The sequence below is a fragment of the Phycodurus eques genome, chromosome 6 (assembly GCF_024500275.1).
Source record: "Phycodurus eques isolate BA_2022a chromosome 6, UOR_Pequ_1.1, whole genome shotgun sequence".
Lineage (NCBI taxonomy): Eukaryota > Metazoa > Chordata > Actinopteri > Syngnathiformes > Syngnathidae > Phycodurus > Phycodurus eques.
In genome coordinates, this window is record NC_084530.1 from 26,836,963 (window position 1) to 26,861,347 (window position 24,385).

Sequence of the window (24,385 nt, forward strand, 5' to 3'; positions counted from 1 at the left end):
TTTACACCAGTTGATAGCGTTAAAGTAATAGGCGAAGAAGAAGGAGATGCGTAGAAGAAGAAAAATGGCCTTTTCTATTTCCACTTAAACGAAAGAAAGAAACCACGCTTTTGCCAAGGAATGAGGTAGAAACGTTACAAATATATGTTTTATAATGTCAGCTAATGCAAAAAAAGGTTAAGGTTAACGCTAAGTTTTGTGAGATAATAAACGAAATGTTTTAACAGGTATCTGTGATTAGCGTCAGATCAGACGTTAGCACACAGCTGCATTAGTTGAACGACTGTCTTAATAGTAAAAAAAAAAAATCAAAATAAATTCCCACTACTGAATAAGATTTCTACATACTAGTAGATTACTAGTGAGGAAAAACTGCGCAGTAGTTGACTTCTGCGCACCACTAGTACTAGTCGTGAAGCGCTAGATGATAACTAGTAGAATGTTATAATGCTACAGGTAGTAAGTAGTAAACAGCTGTCAAATAGTGCACGGTTTTGCCTCACTATTAACATGTAGTTGTCCTACTGGTAGGTATGTGTGTAAAATTACAAAGATTCATCAGTATTGGTATACAGTCATAAAATACATACTAAACAAATATTTGTGTATGCTTATTTCTTTCTTCTGTTCTTCCTTTGTTCCTTCCATTGATCCATCCAACCCAACCACCAATCCCGCTTCCCTGCTAGTGTTTTCCACCAGGGAGCAGTTCAACCACTGAGCTGATACCATGGTCGATAACCGCTACGCTACAGCCCTGGTCATCGGCTCCGTGCTGAGCCTGTTGGCCGCCGTGTACCTCTCGGTGGCCGTGGGAACCCAGCACTGGTACCAGTACAGCAGTCCGCCGGGCGCACACGACGGCAGCAACGCCTCTGTGTTGAGAGACGACTCAGTTGACGGAGAGTTTGACGAGAAGACCTCCAGCGAGACCTTGTATCGCCTCAACGGCACCATGGGACTGTGGTGGTGGTGCATCCTGGTGCCCAGCCAGTCCCACTGGTTCAAGGAGCCAGGTAGGAGTCATTAGTCATTAGAAACGTGCTTTATTAGTCCTCTGTCAATGTGAGGTAAAATGACTTAAATAAATTATAGGAGACTTGGATAAGCTTAAAGATGATTTTATATTCTTGCAAGAAACAACCATATAGCAAAACACTTTTAGAGTGACAGTACAGTACATTAATTAGTGTTCAGTTGCATTTAACTTTTATGGACAATAAAGTTGCATTTAAGTCTTTAGAACTTTTTTTTCCCAAGACAATTAGGTATTTTTTTTTATTTGACCTATATTCAATATTTGAATTGAATCATAATTTTAGTACAGTTTTAATTTCCTATAATTCAGTGCAAGGTTCATGTTCAAACTGTGCATAATGTTACAGCAGATTACAATAGTACTAAATATACTTTTTAGCAATGCATTTTAATGAAGACTTGAGACCTACTACGCTATTGTTGATCCAAATCTGCATATCGCTGGCAGCGGTCAAAAGCTCCTATGTCCATATTTGGTCAATTTCATATTTTTTCACAGCTTGATACTATTGGCTAGTTATTGTTTTTCAAATTATTGACCAAGTTTTGAAGAAGGCTTGTCATCTTTTATGATGCAATGTTAGTGGTCAACAAACATGCCATTTTATGGGGAGAGGTTCCTGAAAAGTGATTATTTTGGAGAAAGTTTCTACCCGACGTCAGTGATACATCCTTTGTCATTTACCTGTTAGCCAATATCTGATGGAGATTGTACCGCTCGACTGTTTATTTCCCCCTTTAGATCCGAAATTTAAGAGGCAGTGTGAGCGCTTCACTCTTCCTCAGCAGTTCTTGCCAAAGTACAAACACCCTGGAAACCACAACAGTGACGAGGACCTGCTAAGGACATGTGAGTCTTTTCATTCAGTGTCACTTCTTGTAATATCTGCTCAATCCCTTTTTAGCCGCATTCTCAAGCATCCACTTCAGGCTTGTAAGCCATACATGTGCAAGGATTCTAGTTCATATTTTTTTTTTTAAATGTGACCCCTGTATCTGACTTTCAGTGCTAACTGTTAGCGCAATTATTTCAAACTGTAGATTCTGTTGTGGAGTTATCAGAATCAAGGAATAATTTCTTGAGGACCTCGATTGGTCTTTGGTGGTACTACACTGAACCACTATATCGTGGGGGGTTCATAGTTATAATACAGTTCCCATTCCAGAGTCATCTTTTATTTTTATTTTTATTTTTTTTTACATGTTCTTGCAGACTTGTGGAGGTGCCAGTTTCTCCTGCCTCTGGTGTCTCTGGCCTTGGTGTTCCTCAGCGGCCTCGTCGGCGTTTGCGCTTGCCTCTGCCGCAGCTTCAAGCCCACCCTGGTCGTGGGTGTGCTACATCTTCTCGCAGGTAAGAACGCTGCCGCCAGGATACACGGTGAAGTCACTGAAAGCGGACATTTTGATTCCGTTTATCTCTCGAATAAGTTTTATTTGTCAGGATGATTTATTTTTTTTTTCTCCCCGGCTTCCGTGGTTCAAAGCACATCACTGCCGATGTGTGCTGCTTTCACTAACACCATGGTTGAAAGAGGTGCTATTTTACAGTAAGTACTGTTGCCAATTTAGCAATTTGGTTGCTGTATTTTGGTGACTAATTGCTGTTTAAAAAATAAAAAAAAAATTGTGAGTTTCATTACCACTAAGAAATAGACAACATGGGTATTGAAATTTTTTTACATTGTCTTGCATATGATAAGAAAGGAGCCCGGTGGAACGCCATCGCCTTTAACACTGCCGAAGATATGGTGCTCACTTATACGTTATAAGTACGCTAATTCATAGATCCGAGGTATGTGCTTCAAGTCAGCAAATATTTTGCAAAGATTGCCTTGCCTCACAACACTACACGAGAAGAGAGTGCGAGAGCTGACAACAACAATATGGACCAGCCGAGCCATGCGGTTTCACCGCTCATTTTATGACGTTAAATTGTTGACCATTTCAAACTCCAATTTATTAAAGATAGTGTTTACATATATGTTTTGATTCGAGGGACATTTTTCCAAGAGGAAGAAGTACTTGTTTTCTTATCTTTGAATTAAAACACAGTTTTCAGTTATTTCTGGGGAAGTTGAAACAAGTTAATACTGGTGAAAGAATAGTCAAACCTGAAATGGGGCAAAACTTTTTATTGTCTTTTCCTTTCACTTTTTCTATAAGTGAAGAGGGAAATATTTATTAAAATGGGAAATCAGATTTAGTGGAAAATTGATGTTAAGGCCAGCCCTACAAGAACATAGAGAACTCACTTTGAGCTTTTGAGTCCACCACGAGCAGTTGAAACCGTATTTTTAAAACCGTATTTACCATATGGCCTACGAATAAGTGGCCTCTACTGTATGTACTAAATGGCACGCCTCAATAAATGTCAGGGTCCATCGTCCACTTTACCAGTCGGGCCCGATCAATTTAATCGGCCAGTATTAACCCTTTTGTAATCTGTAATAATCGACCGTTTTTTCCCCCCCGATTTTATATTTTTTACACACACATTATAACATCAGATAAATATATTCAAATAAGACTTTCAACTAACATGAAAAAAAATCGGCTGATTTTTCAGTTTTCTTATTCGGAAAGTTAAATAAATACTAAATGACAAAGTATTGTAAAACAGCAAAATGTTATGCCTGTAATACATATATCTTTATTTAAGGGACCAAAAATAGTTTTATGCGTTATATATATATTTTAAATTAATTGCCCGATTAATTGGTTATCAGAATTTAATCTGCCAAATATTAGTCCCAGAAAATCCATATCTGTCAGGCCTTAATAAATAAGACCACTTGGTTCCTCTGATACCACTTTGTGTCATCTTAGACATCATTACCATAACAACAACACACAAAAGGTTTATCAATTAATCACCAAACCCGACTCGTAGACCAACTAGATGTTAGGGGTGAGGCAAAATTGCACTAGTATACAACTGTGTGCGACAAGCACTACTGGTAATGTTATAAAGTTCTACTAGTTAACATCTTGCGCTTCAGTAGTAGTAGTACTTGTCTCGCGCAGATGCCAAGTGGTGGAAGGAATCCTCGGGGGGAAAAAAACATTACGAGTGAGACACAGTCATTCTAGTAGTTCGCTGAATTGTCTTGCCAGTTATGACAGAGCGTACTTGTACATGCACCTTGAGATCGATATCAAGGATATCAAATAAATACTGAAACGGCTTTCCATACGGAACCGGACAGCACATCTTCGTAAACGGAAGCGCAAAGAACAACGAATGAGCTTTCTTGTGTGTAAAGGCGCAAACACGCAGGTACAAAACCCCACCGGATGTCAACAAAGTGGCGGCTCCCCCATCCCTGACATCGCTCCGCTTTCTCGTCAGCTCTGTGCTCTCTGGGCAGCGTGTGCTGCTTCCTGGCCGGCGTGGATCTCCTCCACCAGTACGCCAGGCCGCCCGAGGGGGTGGAGTCGTCGCTGGGCTGGTCCCTCTACCTCGCCCTCATCTCCTTCCCGCTGCAGATGATGGCGTCCGCCTTGTTCCTCTGGGCGGCCCGCAGCCACCGCAAGAACTACACGCGCATGATCGCCTACAGGGTGGCTTAAAATTCCGGCTGATAACAATTAAAATCTAAAAGCAGAGTGAGCACACAAAGTGCTCATAGTAGCCGTTACACAACATCCATTTGTGGTATCGCATCTTCACTATATTAGGCTTTACACTAAGAGTGCATGCTGTATTATTTATTACTTGTGTTGCTTTGGAGATTGCCTTCTTTTAGTTGCCATCAGTTTCACTGCTGCTCTTCGCCTTGCCATTAACCTTTTTTGAATTAAACCTCGTCATCAATACCACAATGCTAACACATTTCAGCAGTTTTTTTTTAAAATTGTAACCACTTTTATCATGCTTTATCCCCGAATGTTTATTAATACAGTTAATCTCAATGGTTAAAACTGATTGATGTCAGTATGCTACTGCTCACTTTGTTCTCATGGCCATTCACTTTTGATAAAACCACTTGAAATGGTGAGCATTCCCAACTGTGGTCAATTCTGTTGAAATCTTTTAAAAGAGGCTAAAATTTTGTATATGGAAAAATAAACCGTGTGTGACAATGTGAGTGCTTTTTGGGTCCAAAATAAATGTTGATTAGGCAGTTAAATATGTCACAACCTTTTATTACATTTTATTTGAGAACACTATATTCTACTCAAACTAGACTTTTGATTAATTTTATAGTTTTTGTCATACCCAAAAAAATCATTGTCAGAAACACAAATTCCTTGTGTGTTTTGGACATATTTGGCAAATAAAGATGATTCTGATTCTGAAATTAGTAGATTTAAATTTCAATCGCTTTGGATTTGTTAATGTGTAAAAGTACATTTCATCTTCAATTTAAAGAAAAATCCAAAAACATTTCTGTGACATTGACCGTTTCTGCTGGAATTCAAAACAGCACTGAAAAACTTCATACACAGTGTGTTGATCATCTTCCCGGTGTTAAAAGATTCATTGGTGAGTCGAAAATCATTGTGTAATTACGCAGGATAGCTTGACTATCACAAAGCAGAAAAACATTAGCCCTTTGAGGGGTTCGATTGCAGTATATATAAATATATAAAAGTAATGAATGTAAAAATACATGTAGTTCACGTTCCTGGAGTGAACGAAATAGACAAAAAAGCAGGTGTAAATTAAATGTAGTGTACCTTGCAGGGACCTTGATGCCGCCGATTGTTTTCAACACAAAGGGCCACGAGTTGTTGTTGTTAAAAAACTTAATACCATGATAAGTGGCTTCCTACTATCTGCCCGTTATACCTCTAAAACAAGTGTGAAACGGCAAATTTGCAAGTCAATTCCAAATAGCCGTCCGTCCAAGGTACACACACACACAGGTTTTAATAATTGGACTGAAATTGAGCATTTTTCCCCCCCTTTCTGATCATTCAGCCATAGTCTGATTATTAAATGACTGAATGATTGTCGTGACCAATTATCTTGTGGTTTGGGTTGTTTAGGCGTTTGTTTTTTTCTTTTTTTCCCCTCCCCGATCTGTTTGGAAATTGGGCAGGGCCGACAATCATACGTTAAACCTCTTCCAATATTTACTGTTGCAAATCCTTATCTTTGACAAGAAACGAGCCAATGAGAAAGCGACCCTGCACTGTTGTTATATGAAATTAAAGTAGCAACTGGTTGGTGTGAGTGGTTGTATAATGCGACTCCCAAGTTGTTCACCACACTTAAGTTGCCACGGCAACGTTACCAGATCAGCTTAACAGTTAGCCTCGCTCCTTCGATTTCTCACCACTACTTCAATAACGTGTATTTTGTAATTACCATTTAAAATGACTACTTTAATGGCCGCTCAGTTCTTCTTTACACTGATGGACGGGAGGCTAATACTGATCTTCCGAGCTAAATGGAAGGCAACCTTCTTCTCGTAGTAGGCGCATTCGTTGACAAAGAAAGGGTAGGCCTCCTCTCCTTCGTACTTCACTGCCTCCCCAGTGAACGGCCAGAAAATGGGGTCCCCGGCACGGAGAAGCTTGAAGTCATTGTCCTGCCAAGCGAGATAGGACAGTACTTGGAAACTGAGAGCACAGAGCTCCCAAATCAATCAAGTTGTAATCTGAGATCTTTATCGCTAGAAGCAGGCTAGTACAGAATCACAAGCTGTGCTGTACCTGCAGCTGGGGATGAATAGCAGCAGTGATCTCGTCGGTGGTCGGATCTCTCGGGTAGTCGAGGGACTGGGTCTTGCGGAATGCCTCCACTTCGCCACCCTCGAACACACTTCCTGTTAAATTGACGACAGTGTCACCACTTTGACTTTAAGCAGAGTTTGATATCGTTAGCCTGATAGCACGAGTCGATTGAATAGTCGTTTTTTTAAGGTTTTGAGAAAACAAGAAAAAGCACACAAAAATGCAACAAACAAAAGAGTCCGGTTGCGACGAGTCAACCTTTGTCAATTACTATGACCTAGGTGACTGAGAGAGTCCAACCCCTCTCGAGAGGACTGGTACCAGAGCCCAAGCTGTGTGTGGAGGCGAGTCCGACTATATCTAGTCGGAACTTCTCGACCTCACACACCAGCTCGGGCTCCTTTCCTCCCAGAGAGGTGACGTTCCACGTCCCTAGAGCCAGCTTCTGTAGACGGGGATCGGATCGCCGAGGTCCCTGCCTTCGGCCACTGCCCAGCTCGCACTGCACCCGACCCCTATGGCCCCTCCCACAGGAGTCAGAGTTTGGTCCGCATATCCGGCAGTAAGTTAGACGAGTTTCCGGTGAGGGTTGTACTCCGCCAAGGCTGCCCTTTGTCACCGATTCTGTTCATAACTTTTATGGACAGAATTTTTAGGCGCAGCCGAGGCGTAAAGGGGGTCCGGTTTGGTGGCCTCAGTATTGCATCTCTGCTTTTTGCAGATGATGTGGTTCTGTTGGCTTCATCAAGCCGTGATCTCCAACTCTCACTGGAGCAGTTCGCAGCCGAGTGTGAAGCGGCCGGAATGAGAATCGGCACCTCCAAATCTGAGACCATGGTCATCAGTCGGAAAAGGGTGGCGTGCCCTCTCCAAGTCGGGGATGATCCTGCCCCAAGTGGAGGAGTTCAAGTATCTTGGGGTCTTGTTCACAAGTGAGGGCAGAATGGAACAGGAGATCGACAGGCGAATCGGTGCAGCGTCTGAAGTGATGCGGACTTTGTATCGGTCCGTTGTGGTAAAGAAGGAGTTAAGCCGAAAAGCAAAGCTCTCAATTTACCGGTCGATCTACGTTCCTACCCTCACCTATGGTCACGAGCTGTGGGTCGTGACCGAAAGAACAAGATCCCGGATATAAGCGGCCGAAATGAGTTTCCTCCGCAGGGTGTCTGGGCTCTCCGTTAGCGATAGGGTGAGAAGCTCGGTCATCCGGGAAGATCTCAGAGTAGAGCCGCTGCTCCTCCACATCGGGAGGAGACCCCGGGGATGACCCAGGCACGCCGGAGAGACTACATCTTTCAGCTGGCCTGAGAACGCCTCGGGATCCCCCCGGAAGAGCTGGATGAAGTGGCTGGGGAGAGGGAAGTCTGGGCGTCCCTGCTAAAGCTACTGCCCCCGCGACCCGACCTCGGATAAGCGGTAGAAAATGGATAGATGGATAGGTGACTGAGAATCTACACAGATGAAAATTCTTTTTTTTTTTTTTACCAAGAACATTGGCATTTTCTTTATTATTGCAATTACATCTGTCTGTTTTCACCTACAACTCAAATAATTTCACTCATTTCTCACAGTATTATGATTTTATTTGTATAACTTTATTCTTGTAACTTTGTCTTTTTTTCTCACACTCTCATAACTTTAATATTGTAACTTTGTCTGCTTTTGTTTACCTTTTAAAACGTTTACTCATTTGATTACAACTTTCGTAGTTTTGCAAGTTTTTCATAACTTATGACTTTATTCTCATGATAGTAAAACTAAATTGCTATTAATATGACCACTAATCTTGTTATTTTACAAAAGTTTTTCTTGCTATTATAACGTTATTCCGATATTACAACTTTATTCTCATAAAGTTACGGCTTTTCTCTAACTATTGCAAATACCAGGATTTTTCAGAACATTATTTTCATGGTATAACATGTTTTATTTTTGTAATGTTGCGTTTTTCCCCCTTTAGTATTACTTTATTCTTGCAATTTTCCGACTTCTCGTATTATTGCAACTTTTTTTTTTCTTAGTAACTTTTTTTTCTCAAACTTTTTGCTGTCGTAGCTCGAATTTGCATTTTGATTATTGTTTTACGTTCTTTTTTGCCTGTGTAAATTGGGTGAGCTCACCGGAATTGAATTGTTCAAGCCACTCCATGATGAGATCCAGCGTTTCCGTCACCATGTTGTAAATGTCTGCTCTGACTACTCCGGTGGGTTGAGGTCCGACCTCTAACGCTGCGTACGACAAGAGAAAGAGAACCAAAAATGGTTTGAAACCGTTATAAGGCAGTAATTGAAACACATGAAATAAATATTTTCAACAAAAATAGTACACTAAAAACTTCAGTGTGATGTGACGGAGTTGTGAACACCACTGAAGTTTTTACGCGATAATGGATTGCTGAATTCCAGCTCTTCTACTGACGTGGACGATTTAACACATTAACGCACGCGCACTTACCGAAGCCATGTTTGGCCACAGATTCAAGTGAGTAGGCCTCAGAAAGCGGTGTGTCAAACTGGATCGCTCTCACAGGCCCAAATGATGTTTTACTCTGAGAAAAACAAATATTGCAACCTTTGTGCCAATGTAAAATGTTACAAAAGAAGCGATACAACACAATACATCCGCTTGAGTGGCCAAGTTAGTCATACTGTGTATTCCTCCTGCCTGTGATAGTATTTTGTCATTAACGTTCACACAGTTATCAACAAATTAAGTAAAAATGAAATGGGGATTATGGATATAATCCAGCTCTGGACCACACTTTAATGGTTTATTGCTAAATACGTAAACTGCGGTTATACCTTACTTAACATGAAAAGTCTACTCACCCATGTTAAAATGTCAGATTTTTGTGTTATAAAACATAAGGCCGAGATTAATCATTTAAAAACTTTTTTCCACCACTAATGTGACCTTCGACCTGTACAACGTCTTCAATCTTTTTAAGAGCGGAAGTGAAAATACACCACTGAAATAATTTGGTCGCACTACCTCATCTAACCGGTGGCTGTGTTCAGAATTAACCAATCACATTCCAAATGGGAGTCAGCACACCCCTGCCGCCACTTAAAGTCAGAAGCCTTATCTTACCAAAAAATAAAGAAATAAGCCTTGAAATCTCTCTAACGCATATGGGGGGAATTGTGTTATGGTTTGATGAAATCGAGGCTGAACCTTTTGTCCATAATTCTAAAAGGCGCAAACACAATGCTGCTTAGTGTGTACGTGTGTGTGATTTACCTGTACATATTTAAAAAGGTGAAGGGCGATCCAGTCAAACCTGTAAAAGATGAAGCATATACCCATGTTGGCGGTGGTGTTGTGGATGTCGCACAGCAAGTTGACGGCCTGTGGGCTTCCTTTGGGCCCGAGCAGAGCGTTCAGCTCGTGAGCTCGCTTCATCTCGTGCGGCGAGGAGGCCGTTAGCGGCGCACTGGAGGTCGCGAAATCACAACACGTTTTAGTTTGAGCAGGGTCAAAATGTGAAAGTCGCAATTTTTTCTCCCATTCTAACATACCTCAGCAAAGCGTCTGGGAAGCAACGATTGAGATCTGTTTCCATGTACCGTCTACACACTTTAACAGCTTCTGGATTTGAAAGGACTGTCATGACGGACACGCAGCCGACCTTATCTACCTTCTTTTTCTTCATCTCTCGCACCACGTACACCCCCGTCATCTCGTTGCCGTGCGTACCGCCGCAAATGGCGACGCGCGACAGCGGTGGAAAAGAGATGTGCTCCATCTGTCGACAGGAAAGACCAAGTTGTGCTCACTTCACTCTTTGCACTGTGTTGTTCTCTGACTCAAACTTGAGCCCAAAATCCTTTTCACGCAGTGATTCGCAGCCACTACTTTGCCGTGAGAGATCATCAGGTGTGCTGTGGGAAATAATTCAGTTTCACTTCATTTCAATTTCAGCAAAGAAATCGACCGAGCAACGAACGGCGTGCGACTCGGAGAAATCGTAAATTGATGCAGTGTTAGTCGGTGCTCAGTTGTCTGGGTGAGCTGGAGCCTATCCCAGCAGACTTTGGGAGAAAGGCAGCGAATGCCCTCCAATTGTCCACTAGTCTTCCACTGTGCTGCTTACAAGATTCAGAGTGCAAAAGTCTCGTTTGCCGTGAGTCATTGACTTTAATGAGTGACTCATACAAAGAGGTAGAAGATTAAACTCCAGACTTTTTGGTTTGTCAAGTTTACTCATCTATTCAAATAGTCTATAAAGAGAGAGCTCCTTCAATTGAGACGTTGTTGACTTACTCATCAAGGTTTCCTCATGTTTTTGTGTGTATGTTTTTAATACGACTTTTTCTTCCAATCCCTTCAGGCAGTGAGCTAAAATAGCTGGCGTCTTCAATCACTTTGTACTCCCTTGCAATTCTGGGTTTGATGTTTGACAAAGTTGGACAACGAGTTATGTAAATAACACTTTGTCACATACTCCACATAGTTAAAGTGCATATCATACAGAGAATTTCACTCATGACCTTTTCCAACAAATGAAAAAGTTGACTACAGTTGAATGCCCCTTTGCACAATTAGCAAGAAAAATGGGCTTTAATACTCTGAGGTCAACTTTGACATATTACGCAAGACTTAAGCCCTTTAAGCGAATAACTCTACAATTAGTTTCGCGTTCTTTTGCTTGAGTCTTTTTTTTTGTGCATCACAGAACCAGTGGTGGCAAAGATGGAAAGTGGCACAACCACCGCTTTCCAACTCTTCTTGGACTTCGACCCACAGTAGCTGAATTTCCACCGGCGCCCTGCAGGTTGACAGCGCTTGTGGCGGACGTTGTTAACCCGGGCCACAAACGATCCGGTATGAAATTCTTTGGATGAACGCTCATATTTGTTTGGCAAAGTTTTAAGCCGGATGCCCTTCCTGGCGCAATCCTCTGCATTTATCCGGGCTTGGGACCGGCCTACAGTATGCACTGGCTTGTGCCCCCCGTAGGGCTGCGTTTTGTACGTTGAGGAACATTGTCCTTAAACTGTTCGATTATTTTCTCACGCACTTGTTCACAAAGAGGTGAACTTCGCCCCATCTTTGCTTGTGAATAACTGAGCAATACTGGGAAGCTTCTTTTATACCCAATCATGGCACCCACCTGTTCCCAATTAGCCTGTTCACCTGTGGGATGTTCCAAACAGGTGTTTGATGAGCATTCCTCAACTTTCTCAGTCTTTTTTGCCACCTGTCCCAGCTTTTTTGGAACATGTTGCAGCCATAAAATTAAAGTTAATGATTATTTGTTAAAAACAATAAAGTTTGTCAGTTTGAACATTAATTATCTTGTCTTTGTAATGTATTCATAGTGTATTTATGTTTAACACAACGTCCCAACTTAATTGAAATTGGGGTTGTACATGCAGTCATACTGGAATGAAAGTGTAGTGCTATCCCTTTTTCATAACCTAGGTGGCGGTGGCATATTAGAATGAAAGTACACCTTTTTCCTAACCTCTCGGTGGCGGTGGCATATTGTAATGAAAGTGTACAGCTTTTTCATCACCTCTAGATGGCAGCATACATTTATAAAATGTGAACGTTTTTTTCATTTTCCTTTTGACAATTGTTTTATTCATACAGAAATGGGCTTTTTTTCAGGGTCCTTTAGACAGCGTCTGACAAACTGCTGTTGCAAAAGTCTACTCACTGTTCCAAAATCAACAGTGCACACCACAGGGGGACCACACAGCTGCTCTGTAGCGAGCTCAGTATAGGAAGAAATAACAGACTTTTCCCCACTCCCCTATCAGACATGAGTCACATCTTGAACATAAAGTCAAATATTCATATACCTCTTTCATCATGTCTAAGTTCCCAACAACAGCTGGAATTCTTTAAGTATTCTGAACTGGACCACACCCGGCTGATGCGTACCACGGCGGCATATATTTAGAAACATTTCACTTCCAATGCAGTACCTACCACCCTCCCCTGCTGCACACCTGTCATAAAAGCCAAGTAGAATTGTTACAACCTGCCAAAATGCTGTTATCATATTTGCCTCAGGCCCTACCTGTCTGTCAGGACCCAGCTTCGTAACCAGTGGCAGTGTTTCGTTGACCTGTCAATCTTCAGAGTTATGCTCTTCGTCAACTGGAGTCTTACAGGAGCTCTTAAATATGTATGCGTGGCGGTAGAAAGTGAGCAGAGACTCAGCCCCAGTTACTTCTCCGATCCTGTCACTCCCACTTGCTGGCTTGGGTTATGAAGGCCCTCCTCTCGCAGCTCACGTTTCACTTTGTGATGTCAGAGGAAGTACATGCTCCCCGTCCTCTATTAAAACTAATAGAAGCAGCTCTGGATGTTCCCTGAAGTCACTCGTAAAGTTGTTGGTTGTAAAACAAGCAGTGTCTTAATAAACTACGGACATGACTTGGAAAGGGCTAAACGTTTACCTCCATTGTGCAATAGGTAAAAAAGAAGTATACATTTGGGGGAGGGCTTTTCATGGTGAATTAGAAACAGGGTCTTCTCCGTTTATATACAGCGCTTCGAGGTTACAGATGGAACGCAAAGAATTTACAGAGCGACCGACGTAAGAACATGACGTCAAACGGCACACGAAAGCATGCTCGGTTGCCGCTGTACTTGCCGTTTTTCATATGACTGTTTTGTGTTTATGACCGATAAATGTTTTATCATACAAGTATGTCCGTGTAGAATCTCAGTCATTCATGTCATGGTAATCTGTATTGCATTTTTTTTCATACAAGAATTTACTCTAGTTATAACTTTACTACTTCCACTCGACAACGGTGCGTTTTGACTTGCATAAAAATTCAGGTAACTGTACGGCGCTGCTGTCTGAACAGAACTCCGTCGTAAACCCAGGGCCCCTTGTATATTTTAATACCGTAGAACTGCTACAAGGCCCAACACAATCCTTTCCGGATTATTGCTGGACTAGAGGAACGAATAGTAATATTCCACATTTAAAAAAAAATAAAAAATGGAAGACCAACATATTACCGAGTTACAGGAAAAGAAATCTATTTCCAGTAATTTTAGGGAAACCACAAACCTCATAAAAGCCATTCTTTGTTTGGTTTAACACTTTATTTATTTATTTTAATGTTTTCTACCAGATGACATTTTTGGACAAGGAAGCAATTTCATGTCAGTGAAACTGCTCATCTTTGAAGAAGTGGAGATGCCCTCTGCTGACCATGGACTAGAATTACATTCTAATTTCAAGAAGTGGATGCTCCCTTGGTTGGCTGCAGAAAGACTAATTAGCAATATAAGAAAAAAGGTTGTACTGACAATAAATACAATTGTCATTCTTGAGGATGTTTTACAATGTTTTACAATGAATGACCAGGAGATGGCACCATTTTAGTCTTGAAAAAGATTCTGCCGTGACAAAAAAAAAAATATGTCAATAGACAGTCAGTGAGATTTTTTTTTTAAAAAAAAGAAAGAGTTAATTATTGGTTTGGTTGTAGAAGTCAAAATTTTCACCCATATTAGAAATAGCTCTGCATGTGATGCAGCACCGTTCATATTTCCCCCCTGCGGCCTCCCCCCTGAGATTAAACGACAGCTGACTTATTCATGTGACATACAGGAAGAGTTGGGAATTCCATTAATGAACTTCAGAGGCCGTGACCTTTTTAGCTTTGGGAGCAGGCGGTGCAGGGAGGGGAACAGAACGGTGACATTTAAGGTGGGGAAAAGAGGTCATGAGGTCTTGCTGAGAGGATTATTTTTTTTTTCCCTTGCAGTGTGAACAGTGCCCTGGTGTACACTGTCAGGTGTTGCGCTATTTGATGTGGAGTTGAAGTGTTTTACACCTTTTCCAGATGTTTTAATTATTTTTTTTTCTCTCAGTATGGTTAAAACTACGGCCAATGACGGACTCGGGCGTCCGGCGCGAGTCACGCGTTCCCCACTATTCTGTATAAATACAGCGGTTACAGTGGAGGTATGACTTGCCGCACACCGAGCGATGCAGCTGTAAGCGACTGAAGTTGACCATCGCAAAAAAAAAAAAAATAATTAGCTGGCAAAAAGCACCACACATGGTGCAATTGTCACGGAAGAAGCGGATAGACGGGAAATGACAGGCGAGAGAGATTGGATATTTTGCAACTTTGCTGTGACCACATCCACTGTCCACACTAGTGCACCTCAGCAACGGAGACCACAGGTACATATGAAAATTATAGTTCAGTATTCACATCCTCAATAACACAATCGATATACTGTATGGTTGCCGTTGGGCCGAAACCTCCTATGTCCAAATTTGGTCAAGTTCATATTTTTCACAGATCGATATTAATGGTCACTTCCCACATGGGTTTTTATCATTCAAATTTGGCAAGGGTTGTTAACAACACTCCTCACTTTGGTGTGTAAAATTTAGAAGGCGTGCAGTATTTAGTTTCACTTTACAGGGACTTTAAGTATATCATAAAGGATTTGAGTATATTAGGAGCATTTTCAATAGTGTGTGAGTGTTTTAGTAGTTTGCGAGCGAAGCGGTCGCTCGGAGAAGGCACGCTCAGTTCCTGCCATTTAAATGGGATTTTTCCATATTTATCCGATACAATAAATATTTGTATGGAAATACATGTGTAGTAGTATTTCCTATCCCCCCACACACACACACACACGCACACGTACACATTTGAATCCCAAGGGAGGGGTCGCAGCCGCATCAGGACGCTGTGCAGCAGATGTGAGCGTCCTCGTCCAGGAATGGCATCCGACCCGAACGCCTCCGTCTCCAGCCGAAGCCCCCCGGCCAACCAGTTCGCGCAGCCGGCGTGGCGAGTGGCGCTGTGGGCCCTGGCTTACAGCGCCGTCCTCGGGGTGGCCCTGCTGGGCAACGCGGTGGTCGTGTGGATCATCTTGGCGCACAAGCGGATGAGGAGCGTCACCAACTATTTCCTGCTCAACTTGGCGTTTTGCGACGCTTCCACGGCCGCCTTCAACACGCTCGTCAACTTCATCTACGCGGCCCACGGAGAGTGGTACTTCGGGGCGGTCTACTGCAGCTTCCACAACTTGTTCCCGGTCACGGCGGTGTTCGCCAGCATTTACACCATGACCGCGATTGCTATTGACAGGTACGGCACATAGACGGCACCCCCAGTATCGTCATGTTTCAGGTTGAAGTGAATAATAATATTCATACGCCATTTTATAGATATTTCTCATTGGATATATTTTTTTAATTGATATACTAACCATAATACAATGTTGTTATGTGCATTGTTTTTAAATTGGTTAATTATGACTACATTATAAGTATTCCATTTAAAAATGAGTGCCTTATTATTTTATTACTGAAACTATTTTAAAGACATTTTTGATTTTTTTCTGATGTAAAATGGACAAAGAATTTTGCCAAATTCTGGTGTGCATTGTGCATTAATAGTTCAGATTTTTTTTTCTTTTTTAAGAGAAGAAACTATCTTCTCTTTTTGAAGCGCCAACCAACCCCCCCCCCCCCCCCCCCCCCAGAAAAAAGGTAGAAAAAAAGTCATCCTTTGTAGTCCAAACTCTTTAGTTATTTGGAAACATTATTATCTGTCCATTTATCTGTAGCCAGAAAACAAATCACACAAGGCGAATGTAATGTTTGTCGAGCTATTAACATTGCATTGGCAAAGAGAGCAAGCCATTTTCAACGCTTAACATTGGTCTACAATTTGGAAAAACAGACCCTGCCGGAGCCTGGAATTGAACCGGCAACTTCAGAACGGTGAGGCGGACGTGCGAACCACTCGTCCACTGCTATTGGATATTTTTTAGCGACAAGATTGTTCCTCTCTCCATGTGACATGCAAGCTATGACGAAAGTCCAATTATTAATTCAAGCCAATACGTCAAGCTCCGCCCCTCAAGGTGGAATCTAAATCGATTGACCCTGACCTAATTTAACAGTTTATACATTTTCAAGGTGGAAAAATGTCAATGTATGTTTCAGTCAGGTGACAAAGGGTACAAAAGCCTAAAGGACCACCCCATAGATATTCTTTTGCAAACCGAAATGTAGAATAAGGTAACTATTCGTCAATTGTTTCTGCTTGTGAATGTAGGTACATGGCCATCATCCATCCTCTAAAGCCTCGTCTGTCAGCCAAAGCCACTCTGGCCGTGATCGTGACCATCTGGAGTCTGGCCCTAGTCCTGGCCTTCCCCCTGGGCTACTTCTCCACCGTTCGAGCTCTGCCCCGCAGGACCCTGTGCTACGTAGCCTGGCCCCGCATGGCAGAGGACCCCTTCACGTGAGCGCAAGAACAACCGCCATCCCGCATCATTCTCTCAATGACAGCGCGTCTCTGGTATTTGTATTTGCGTCTGCATCCACAGGTATCACATCATCGTGACGGTCCTGGTCTACGTGGTGCCTTTAATGGTGATGGCCATCACTTATTCCGTCGTCGGTGTGACCCTGTGGGGTGGGGAGATCCCCGGAGACACGTCTGATAACTATCAGGGACAGCTGCGGGCCAAAAGGAAGGTAAAATTTGCTTGTATTCTGGCATAAAAATAAAGAAATACATCATTTGCTCATTAGATTTGACCTCTGCAAAGGAAAGCAGAAGAGAATCTAGAATAACTCAGTTGTGGGCAGACCTCAGCCAATGTTGAAAGGTTGACGCGAGCAGTAAACAATCATGGAGCACCACGTTTGTCTTTATTTGGACAGCCGAAGTCGCAATAAGCAGCGTGCGCCCCGACAAAAACAAGGCAGCGAAGGGCAATCCTTTATTTGTAAGCCCGGCAGGTATCTCAGTGTAAACAACAAATCCATTGTGCTCCATTTGTAATTGAAGCATCAAAGGTTAAGAATAAATTCCTAGGTCTGCATTTTTATTCAGTTACAGACCAAAATGTAAGGAATTCTTACTCTGCACATATGTCATAACCACGAAGTTTCATAGAAAGCGGTGATCAAAAACATATAGAATGGATATCAATTCGACACACCCCTGTTTAAATGTCAGCTTTTTGTAACGTACAAAAAAAATAAAATAATAATAACTAGACTAAGACTTTTCAAAATGTTTTCCACCATGGGAGTCAGCACACACCTGCCACCATTTAAAGTGTCTCTGATGAACCCCGAATCAAGTTCAGATGTTCTAGTCGGCTTTTCCTGACAAGGTTGAGGTGATTATTAACAGTTGTGAATACCAGTCTGTGTTAGCACAAAACCTTAACACGTCTGGTAGAAAGCAGGGGACAAAAATGCCAGGCCTGGTCAGTAATAAACAAATTATGATAAACCGCTTGCCAATGATAGTCGGCGCTAACTATGAGTGCACTCGCGTGGTTGACATCCCCAGTGAAAGTGCGCTGAGTGAGGCTGATATGAGGATTAAGGGCAATCACAGCTGCCGTGATGTAAGACTCGATCTAGACGGCAGCAGGATTAATGCCAAAAGAGAACATGTTATTGATAAATAATGACAAAGGCTGCAGGTTAACCCGACAGGAAGTTGAGTTGCAGAAATATTCACTGGACAACAAATGCATTTGCTGACATTTATTTGAAGACCGCTCATCTTTCAAGCCGGTAGGAACATAAGCTTCAGACTAATTGACGCCACAAACACGTTCAGTCAGAGCCCACAAGTAGAGATGGAAACAGGTGCAATATTTGAAAAGCGCGTCACTGAAAACAAATCTCATCAAAGGCGCAATTAGCTGGCAAAATTGAGACGATGAAGATAAAAGCGCTTCGGTACACGTCGGGAGACAAAGCTGGCATAATGTGTCAGGCTTCAATCTGCGCCATGCGTCGTCCATGCCGAGTTCGGGAGTTTTGGCTTTCTGCGTTCTCTTTCTTCGTCACTCTGGATGTTGAAAGGCGACTGATGCCTTGGTTGATAGCTAGCTGGCTATTTCGTAGCAAGCAGCAAAATTCAGTCTCAAGTAGCTTGCTGTCTCACGCGTGGTATTGTTAGCTTTCATGATACGCTACATATACGCCGACATCGGGTATAGATTGCTGATTGTACAATACTGTGTGTTGACATTTTAATATGATGTGACTCCTTGGTGTTTTCCTCCATGTCAACATCAACATTGCATGTCTATACAACTGATGAAACCATTTAGGTGATGTGTTATCACTTACTTGCTATGTAAGTACAAAAACGAAGTGAAACTACGTCGATGACGCGAGGGTAAATGTTTTTTAATCGTCGTTTGTTCAATGTTTTGCACAAGGGGGGTTTGGGGGTCAGTGCCTTGCATCCCTCCAACACTGTCGCTATTTTGGTCCCCTCTGGGATGTGAGCGAGACTGAGCTGAACTTCCTTCTCCCCCGCTTTGCAGATCGTGAAGATGATGATGGTTGTGGTGGTGACCTTTGCCCTCTGCTGGCTGCCCTACCATGTGTACTTCATGGTGACGGGCCTCAACAAGCATCTGAGCAAGTGGAAGTCCATCCAGCAGGTCTACCTAGCGGTGTTGTGGCTAGCAATGAGCTCCACTATGTACAACCCCATCATCTACTGCTGCCTCAATAGCAGGTGAGTGCACCATCCCCCCAACCTCCACCCATCAAACCGCACACGTTGGCAGCCTACTAAAACATCGGGTTTTGGGTTGGGGTCTGGGCATCGGATCAGGTTCCGGGCTGGCTTCAAGCGCGTTTTCCGCTGGTGTCCGTTCGTCCGGGTGTCCAGCTACGACGAGCTGGAGCTTCAGAACAGACGGCGCCGCCCCGGTCGCCAGGGCAGCGTGTGCACGCTCTCGCACGTCGACACCAGCATCCTCAGCAAGGACAAGAGTGTGCGCTCGCAAGGAAATCAACGTAGGTCCGAGTGCAAACCCCAGCCTGGTAATAAATGTGCTTAGCGTTACTGTACTCGCTCAGTGGTTCTCAAACTTTTCGGGTGCAGGTGAGAAAGGTTACCCAATACCCACCTCGCGTTCTGAACAACAATAAAACACAACTACCTTGTGCAGGCCATAAAACACAACTACCTTGTAAATGCCATAGGAATTAAAAAGTTGCTTATTTTTGAGAGAAACAGTTACTTTACAGTTTAAAAAAAATAATATATATATATATATATATATATATCCTTTTTAGAGGGGCTAAAAAAATCTATGTTATGAGAATAAAGTGAAAAGTTGTAATTGTTACAGGAAAACATTTTATTTTATTGGCGGATTATCGATTTTTGCAGTATGAATTAAACTGCACGTTGTAAATGAGTTCACTGTGCAGTATGTGGAGATGGCGTCTTTATGACGATCGGCGTTCCAGTGCACACTGACAAGTGGTCGCTGCGCAATGGTTTGTGCGTCCTTTTCGCACGTATGTCCCGACGAGCTACGCAACCTACTAGTTCCACTCTGTCCGTCGCAATCATCTGCATCTCTCTGTAATACTGTTTTTTGTTGTAAAGTCAACTTTAATTTAACATGAGTTGTAATAAATGTTGTTTTCCTGGTTCTCTTTGCAGTGGAGTAAAGAATTAACAAAAAAATAATAATAACGGCCACTATATGAGGAATTACGGTAGCTTTAATTCATGAGAACACTATCGTTTAAATTCGTCAGTTTGGCCTTTTAACTTGACTATTTTAATATTCAATTGCATGCAATTGTATTTTTCTAGCTTCAATCTGTTTACATTTATAGACGTTTGTTAGTTAAACGTAAAGAATGATGTATTCAATTAATCTAACAAAATGCAATTGTTTGAAAATGATTAATAAGAGAAGAAATCTCTTGTATTTATTTGTGTGTTTAAATGGCAATGGTGCTCGTATTGAAGTGTTAGAAGAAAAACATACAGATATTAGCCCGTACAGTGTTATTTGTCAGCTTTAATGACAAAATGAAATTATTGCATGTTTAACAAAATAGATGTTGCATGAAAACCAATAAACATAGCCAATTAATACCCCTTTATCCGAGCAATTAAAATCGAGCATTATTATTATTATTATTGTAAAGGTGAGTGGATGATGTGAAATCCTATAAATCACAGGTGTCAAACTGGTGGCCCGGGGGCCAGATCCGGCCCGCCACATCATTTTAAGTGGCCTGCGAAAGCAAATCAAAATTGCTCATTGTGTTCTGGTGTAATACCATTGAGATATTTGCAAGCATTTTTTCTGTTGTTGCCCATCCCACTTTGAAAAGAAATCCAATAGTCGAAAAACATGTTTTTATAGGCTTCTGATTTCAAAACTGGTTATTCATCAATGTGTTGTGTATCCTGTACGTAATGACAGTATATGAGGTCCTCTTTCATTTATATGGGTTCACAGTTGTAGCGGCCCTGCGAGGGATGTCATAACTACGATGTGGCCCGTGACAAAAATGAGTTGGACACCCCTGCTATAAATCATCACACACACCCTTAGTAATCAACACCTTTATTCTCCACGGTATGTCAGTTACATTTATGGATTGCCTTCGTAAGAGCAATCGTATCCATACATTTTAAAGCAAGAAAAGGGAAGAATCACATTCCGGCGCATCTATTCCTTCTCAAATGCGAACAACGATTCGACTGTACTGTATATGAGCTTGGAACAACGGGGGGCCCGCGTCCCAGTAAATGCAGCAAAGTTGCTAATGGCTGAGCGTCCCAAATAGGAAAAAGCACACGAGCGCCATCACCGTGAGCCACTGGGCGCTAACTGCCGCGGTCCTGCAAACACAAAAGAGAGGGAACAAGTTCTCATGATGCGCTGTTGGAATGTTCAACTCCAGGAGTGCCTCAAATCATCTTTCCCCATTGAAGTGAATGGAAAAGCCATGTATTAGTTGCTGCCCCACAAAAACGCCACCTAAAAAGCTTTGTGTATTTTTTCGTCATAAAAATAGCGTTCCCCAGTATTGTACTTTATAAAAACATAGCATGAATAACATCATTAAATAGAATGCACATAATAGAAAATTCTTGCATCATAATTTGATGCTTTGAATTCATTGTGCCGCTCCCTCTGTTGTGCACGACTTGGCCACCAGGGGACGGTGTAATACTTTCAGTCAGACTACATGTAGAATGGATTATAAAACAGACGGAAATGTCCGCAACTAAGTTGCTGCAATATTACTCATCGAGTATTATTGTATGCGCTGTCTGCATGTGCTGATACCGTTTGTGTTGAAATATAATTTGGTTAATAAGATGTTTAGAACTACCGCAACATTGAACCTGGTTTCGTTAGCTCATTGATGTCGTTTTGCATTGTGCTTTAGCATTAAGCTAGCGGACTTTTATGAGGCAAAGTTCTGTCGTTTGGTTAAATATGCAACATCGAGGTCTCTTTGGTTTATGTTTCATTTTTACAGTGCCATCTTTTCATGGACAGAGGTCCGCAACTTGGAAAAAGTGCACTAAATGCTATAAAAACGTGTCTAGGGTGTATTTCAACAGGGAATTTCTATGGGGTTTATACAAAATGTCTTACCGTGATGCAGCATAGCAGTCGTGATTAGCCTTCAGTTTCGAGTGTTTCAGAATGATCTCGGTGTAGTCGCCATCAGGTCCTTGCTTGACGTCCTCCACCGTGTACTCCTCGGCGGGGGACAAGATGGCGTAGTCCTCCATGAGGCCGCAGAAGCCCTCCAGGCTGACGAAGAAGCACGTGGTGATGTTGAAATAAACGCCGCCCTCCACGTCCTCCTTCATGGACACGTCCGACTGGACCGTGGTGAATCGTCCGAATCTCACCCGGGCTCCCTTTTCCGCCTCGTAATGAGTCTCGGACACTCTGTAAACATTCTTACACGTCTTCGGCCTCACCAAACTCATGGCGTCCGTGAGTAGGAAGTGCAGGGACTTGTAATGGAAGCGGTCCTCGTAGGTGCTGGCGTTGACTCCCATGGTCTCCACCGCGTCGTTGAAGGCCTCCTTGAAGCCTCGGTCGCCGTTAGCATAGGCCAAGAGAGCGGCGGTGTGTTCCTTCACGCCTCCCGGCAGCAGCGTGGAACACTTGTCGCTCCAAGCTGCCTGGAAACCGACGTCTTGGCTCAGCTCTTGTCTTAGCACATCAGAGCGGATTAATTTCGCAAGGGTGTCCTCCCGACAGCCTTCGTACAAGTTGTCCACAGCGTCCGGGGCCATATCCAGTCGTTTAACTGCACTCACCTTGCAAGGAAAGTGAAAAGAAGCGCACGTAATTACATCGAATGTAAAGCATTAAACAGTTTATGCATGTTGATTTAACCTCTACCATACTTGCATAGTATACTTTAAAGTTTATTATTTGTTTCATGTTTTACCAGAAACTGTGACCAGAATACGTAATAGAATACTTACACCAGTAAACTTTCATGAGTATGCTTCCAACAAACAGTATACACTTTCAACTGTATTTTAGTTTACTACCGCTACATTTAAGTATACTAGTGTACTTGTTTTCTGTCATGAATAAAAATGATTTGGCCAAAGTCCGCCCCAGCTTGAAGAACAACATGATCTGCTTAACTTGCTGTGTGAGAATTGAGTGGCTATTTTGTGCACCCAAATGAGTGTCCTCTTTTGCAACTTACCTTACAGTAGAGCAGCGTAAAAATCACCAGGAATTCTTTCTTTATGTCCGTCATCGTCTCTTTTTTTTTTTTTTAAAGTATCTGCACAAAAGAAGACAAAAGTTGATGAGTATTTTTATTTATTTGGGGGGGGGGGGAGTGTGATCGTCTGCTCAACTGAGCATCACACCACATCGATCACCTCAACTCGCGTACACTTACCGCAGGGATGGATAGAAATGTGCAAAGTAGCTCTCCTCGATGAGAACAAAGGTCCGGAGAAAAGAAATCAAGTCCATGTACAGTGTAGTGACAATGGTGTGTGTGTGTGTGTGTGTGTGTGTGTTGTTCTCAGCAGAAAAAAACCATTGTGGGAAGTGGAAAAAAAATTATCACCCCGAGGCAACTCCTTTTTCCTTTCCTGTGGAAGGAAATAACATGCCATTAGGAGCAGTCATGTCTCTTTTGCTGCAGCTACTGGTTTATGCCAACAATGGCAACCTGCACTTTAGTTGAAAAAACTAAAATGCTGCATATTCCCAAATACCACTTCCCATTTTTCTGTCTTGCCTCTCCAGAGCTTTGCATCAATATCTTTGACTCAATTTTCCGTCGGGACTGTACGGTTTTAGCAATAAATATTTGCACTGGCCACAATTCACCTACTGTCTGTAAATTTATTAGCAGTCTATGCAAAAAGTAAAGCAATCTGAACTGTCGACTGTCTGCACTCACCTGATGGGATTATATAACGTTTTATTTTCCTCTGCGTTTCCCTTGAGATGAAGCTCGACAACGGCACAATTCCTCCTTTTGCGAGCTTTCTTCTCCTGACCTCCAGTACACTTCCTTCCTCTCTTGTTACCACAGCACAGTACAGACCTGCTGAGCGTCACATTTGGTGCACTTAAACACTCAACTTGTCGTTTTGTGTGGGAGGAGCGGGGTCACGCGTGGACCTGACAACATCTCACCGCCTGCAGATGCAAGCACTGGGTGGACAAGATTTTCGACAGTGACTATTCACAAATGTACAACCTTTGATCAATAATATAATTTTTTACATTATTTTATTTTATGCATTTTTTTAATTTTATATACTGGACATATTGTTTTTATTTCACATATTTGATTCTATATAGGCTATGTTATGTTATTATTTTGTTTTGATATTAAGGTTTTAGGTTT

At 42.3% G+C, this 24,385-nt stretch overlaps 4 protein-coding genes across 6 annotated transcripts; 2 read left to right on the forward strand and 2 right to left on the reverse strand.

Annotated features, from left to right (window-relative positions):
- The first annotated feature begins 23 nt into the window (after nucleotides 1–23).
- Nucleotides 24–11,858, forward strand: cldnd1b (claudin domain containing 1b). 3 transcript variants are annotated; one of them, XM_061679549.1, is made up of 6 exons: nucleotides 24–125; nucleotides 690–1,016; nucleotides 1,781–1,888; nucleotides 2,252–2,389; nucleotides 2,523–2,585; nucleotides 4,388–5,121. In XM_061679549.1, the coding sequence occupies exons 2-6, from the start codon at nucleotides 731–733 to the stop codon at nucleotides 4,606–4,608; spliced, it is 816 nt and encodes a 271-aa protein (XP_061535533.1). In that variant the 5' UTR covers nucleotides 24–125; nucleotides 690–730; the 3' UTR covers nucleotides 4,609–5,121. The 3 variants fall into 3 exon arrangements, with proteins under 3 accessions (XP_061535533.1, XP_061535535.1, XP_061535534.1); XM_061679551.1 differs by lacking the exons at nucleotides 2,523–2,585; nucleotides 4,388–5,121 and adding an exon at nucleotides 11,396–11,858; XM_061679550.1 differs by lacking the exon at nucleotides 2,523–2,585.
- Nucleotides 5,936–12,924, reverse strand: LOC133404007 (N-acyl-aromatic-L-amino acid amidohydrolase (carboxylate-forming) B-like). The gene is made up of 7 exons (XM_061679548.1): nucleotides 12,749–12,924; nucleotides 10,239–10,465; nucleotides 9,961–10,153; nucleotides 9,175–9,268; nucleotides 8,841–8,948; nucleotides 6,700–6,812; nucleotides 5,936–6,575 (listed from the first exon to the last, which is right to left on the reverse strand). Exons 2-7 carry the CDS (start codon nucleotides 10,463–10,465, stop codon nucleotides 6,381–6,383), a joined length of 930 nt encoding a protein of 309 aa, XP_061535532.1. The 5' UTR covers nucleotides 12,749–12,924; the 3' UTR covers nucleotides 5,936–6,380.
- Nucleotides 12,925–15,426: 2,502 nt separating this feature from the next.
- LOC133404051 (neuromedin-K receptor-like) lies at nucleotides 15,427–20,197 on the forward strand. The gene is made up of 5 exons (XM_061679630.1): nucleotides 15,427–15,806; nucleotides 16,782–16,970; nucleotides 17,056–17,206; nucleotides 19,030–19,226; nucleotides 19,326–20,197. Exons 1-5 carry the CDS (start codon nucleotides 15,436–15,438, stop codon nucleotides 19,552–19,554), a joined length of 1,137 nt encoding a protein of 378 aa, XP_061535614.1. The 5' UTR covers nucleotides 15,427–15,435; the 3' UTR covers nucleotides 19,555–20,197.
- An 877-nt stretch (nucleotides 20,198–21,074) lies between these two features.
- Nucleotides 21,075–24,136, reverse strand: si:ch211-145b13.6 (ecto-ADP-ribosyltransferase 5). The gene is made up of 5 exons (XM_061679754.1): nucleotides 23,933–24,136; nucleotides 23,420–23,618; nucleotides 23,219–23,299; nucleotides 22,135–22,814; nucleotides 21,075–21,368 (listed from the first exon to the last, which is right to left on the reverse strand). The coding sequence occupies exons 3-5, from the start codon at nucleotides 23,270–23,272 to the stop codon at nucleotides 21,290–21,292; spliced, it is 813 nt and encodes a 270-aa protein (XP_061535738.1). The 5' UTR covers nucleotides 23,273–23,299; nucleotides 23,420–23,618; nucleotides 23,933–24,136; the 3' UTR covers nucleotides 21,075–21,289.
- Nucleotides 24,137–24,385: the final 249 nt, after the last annotated feature.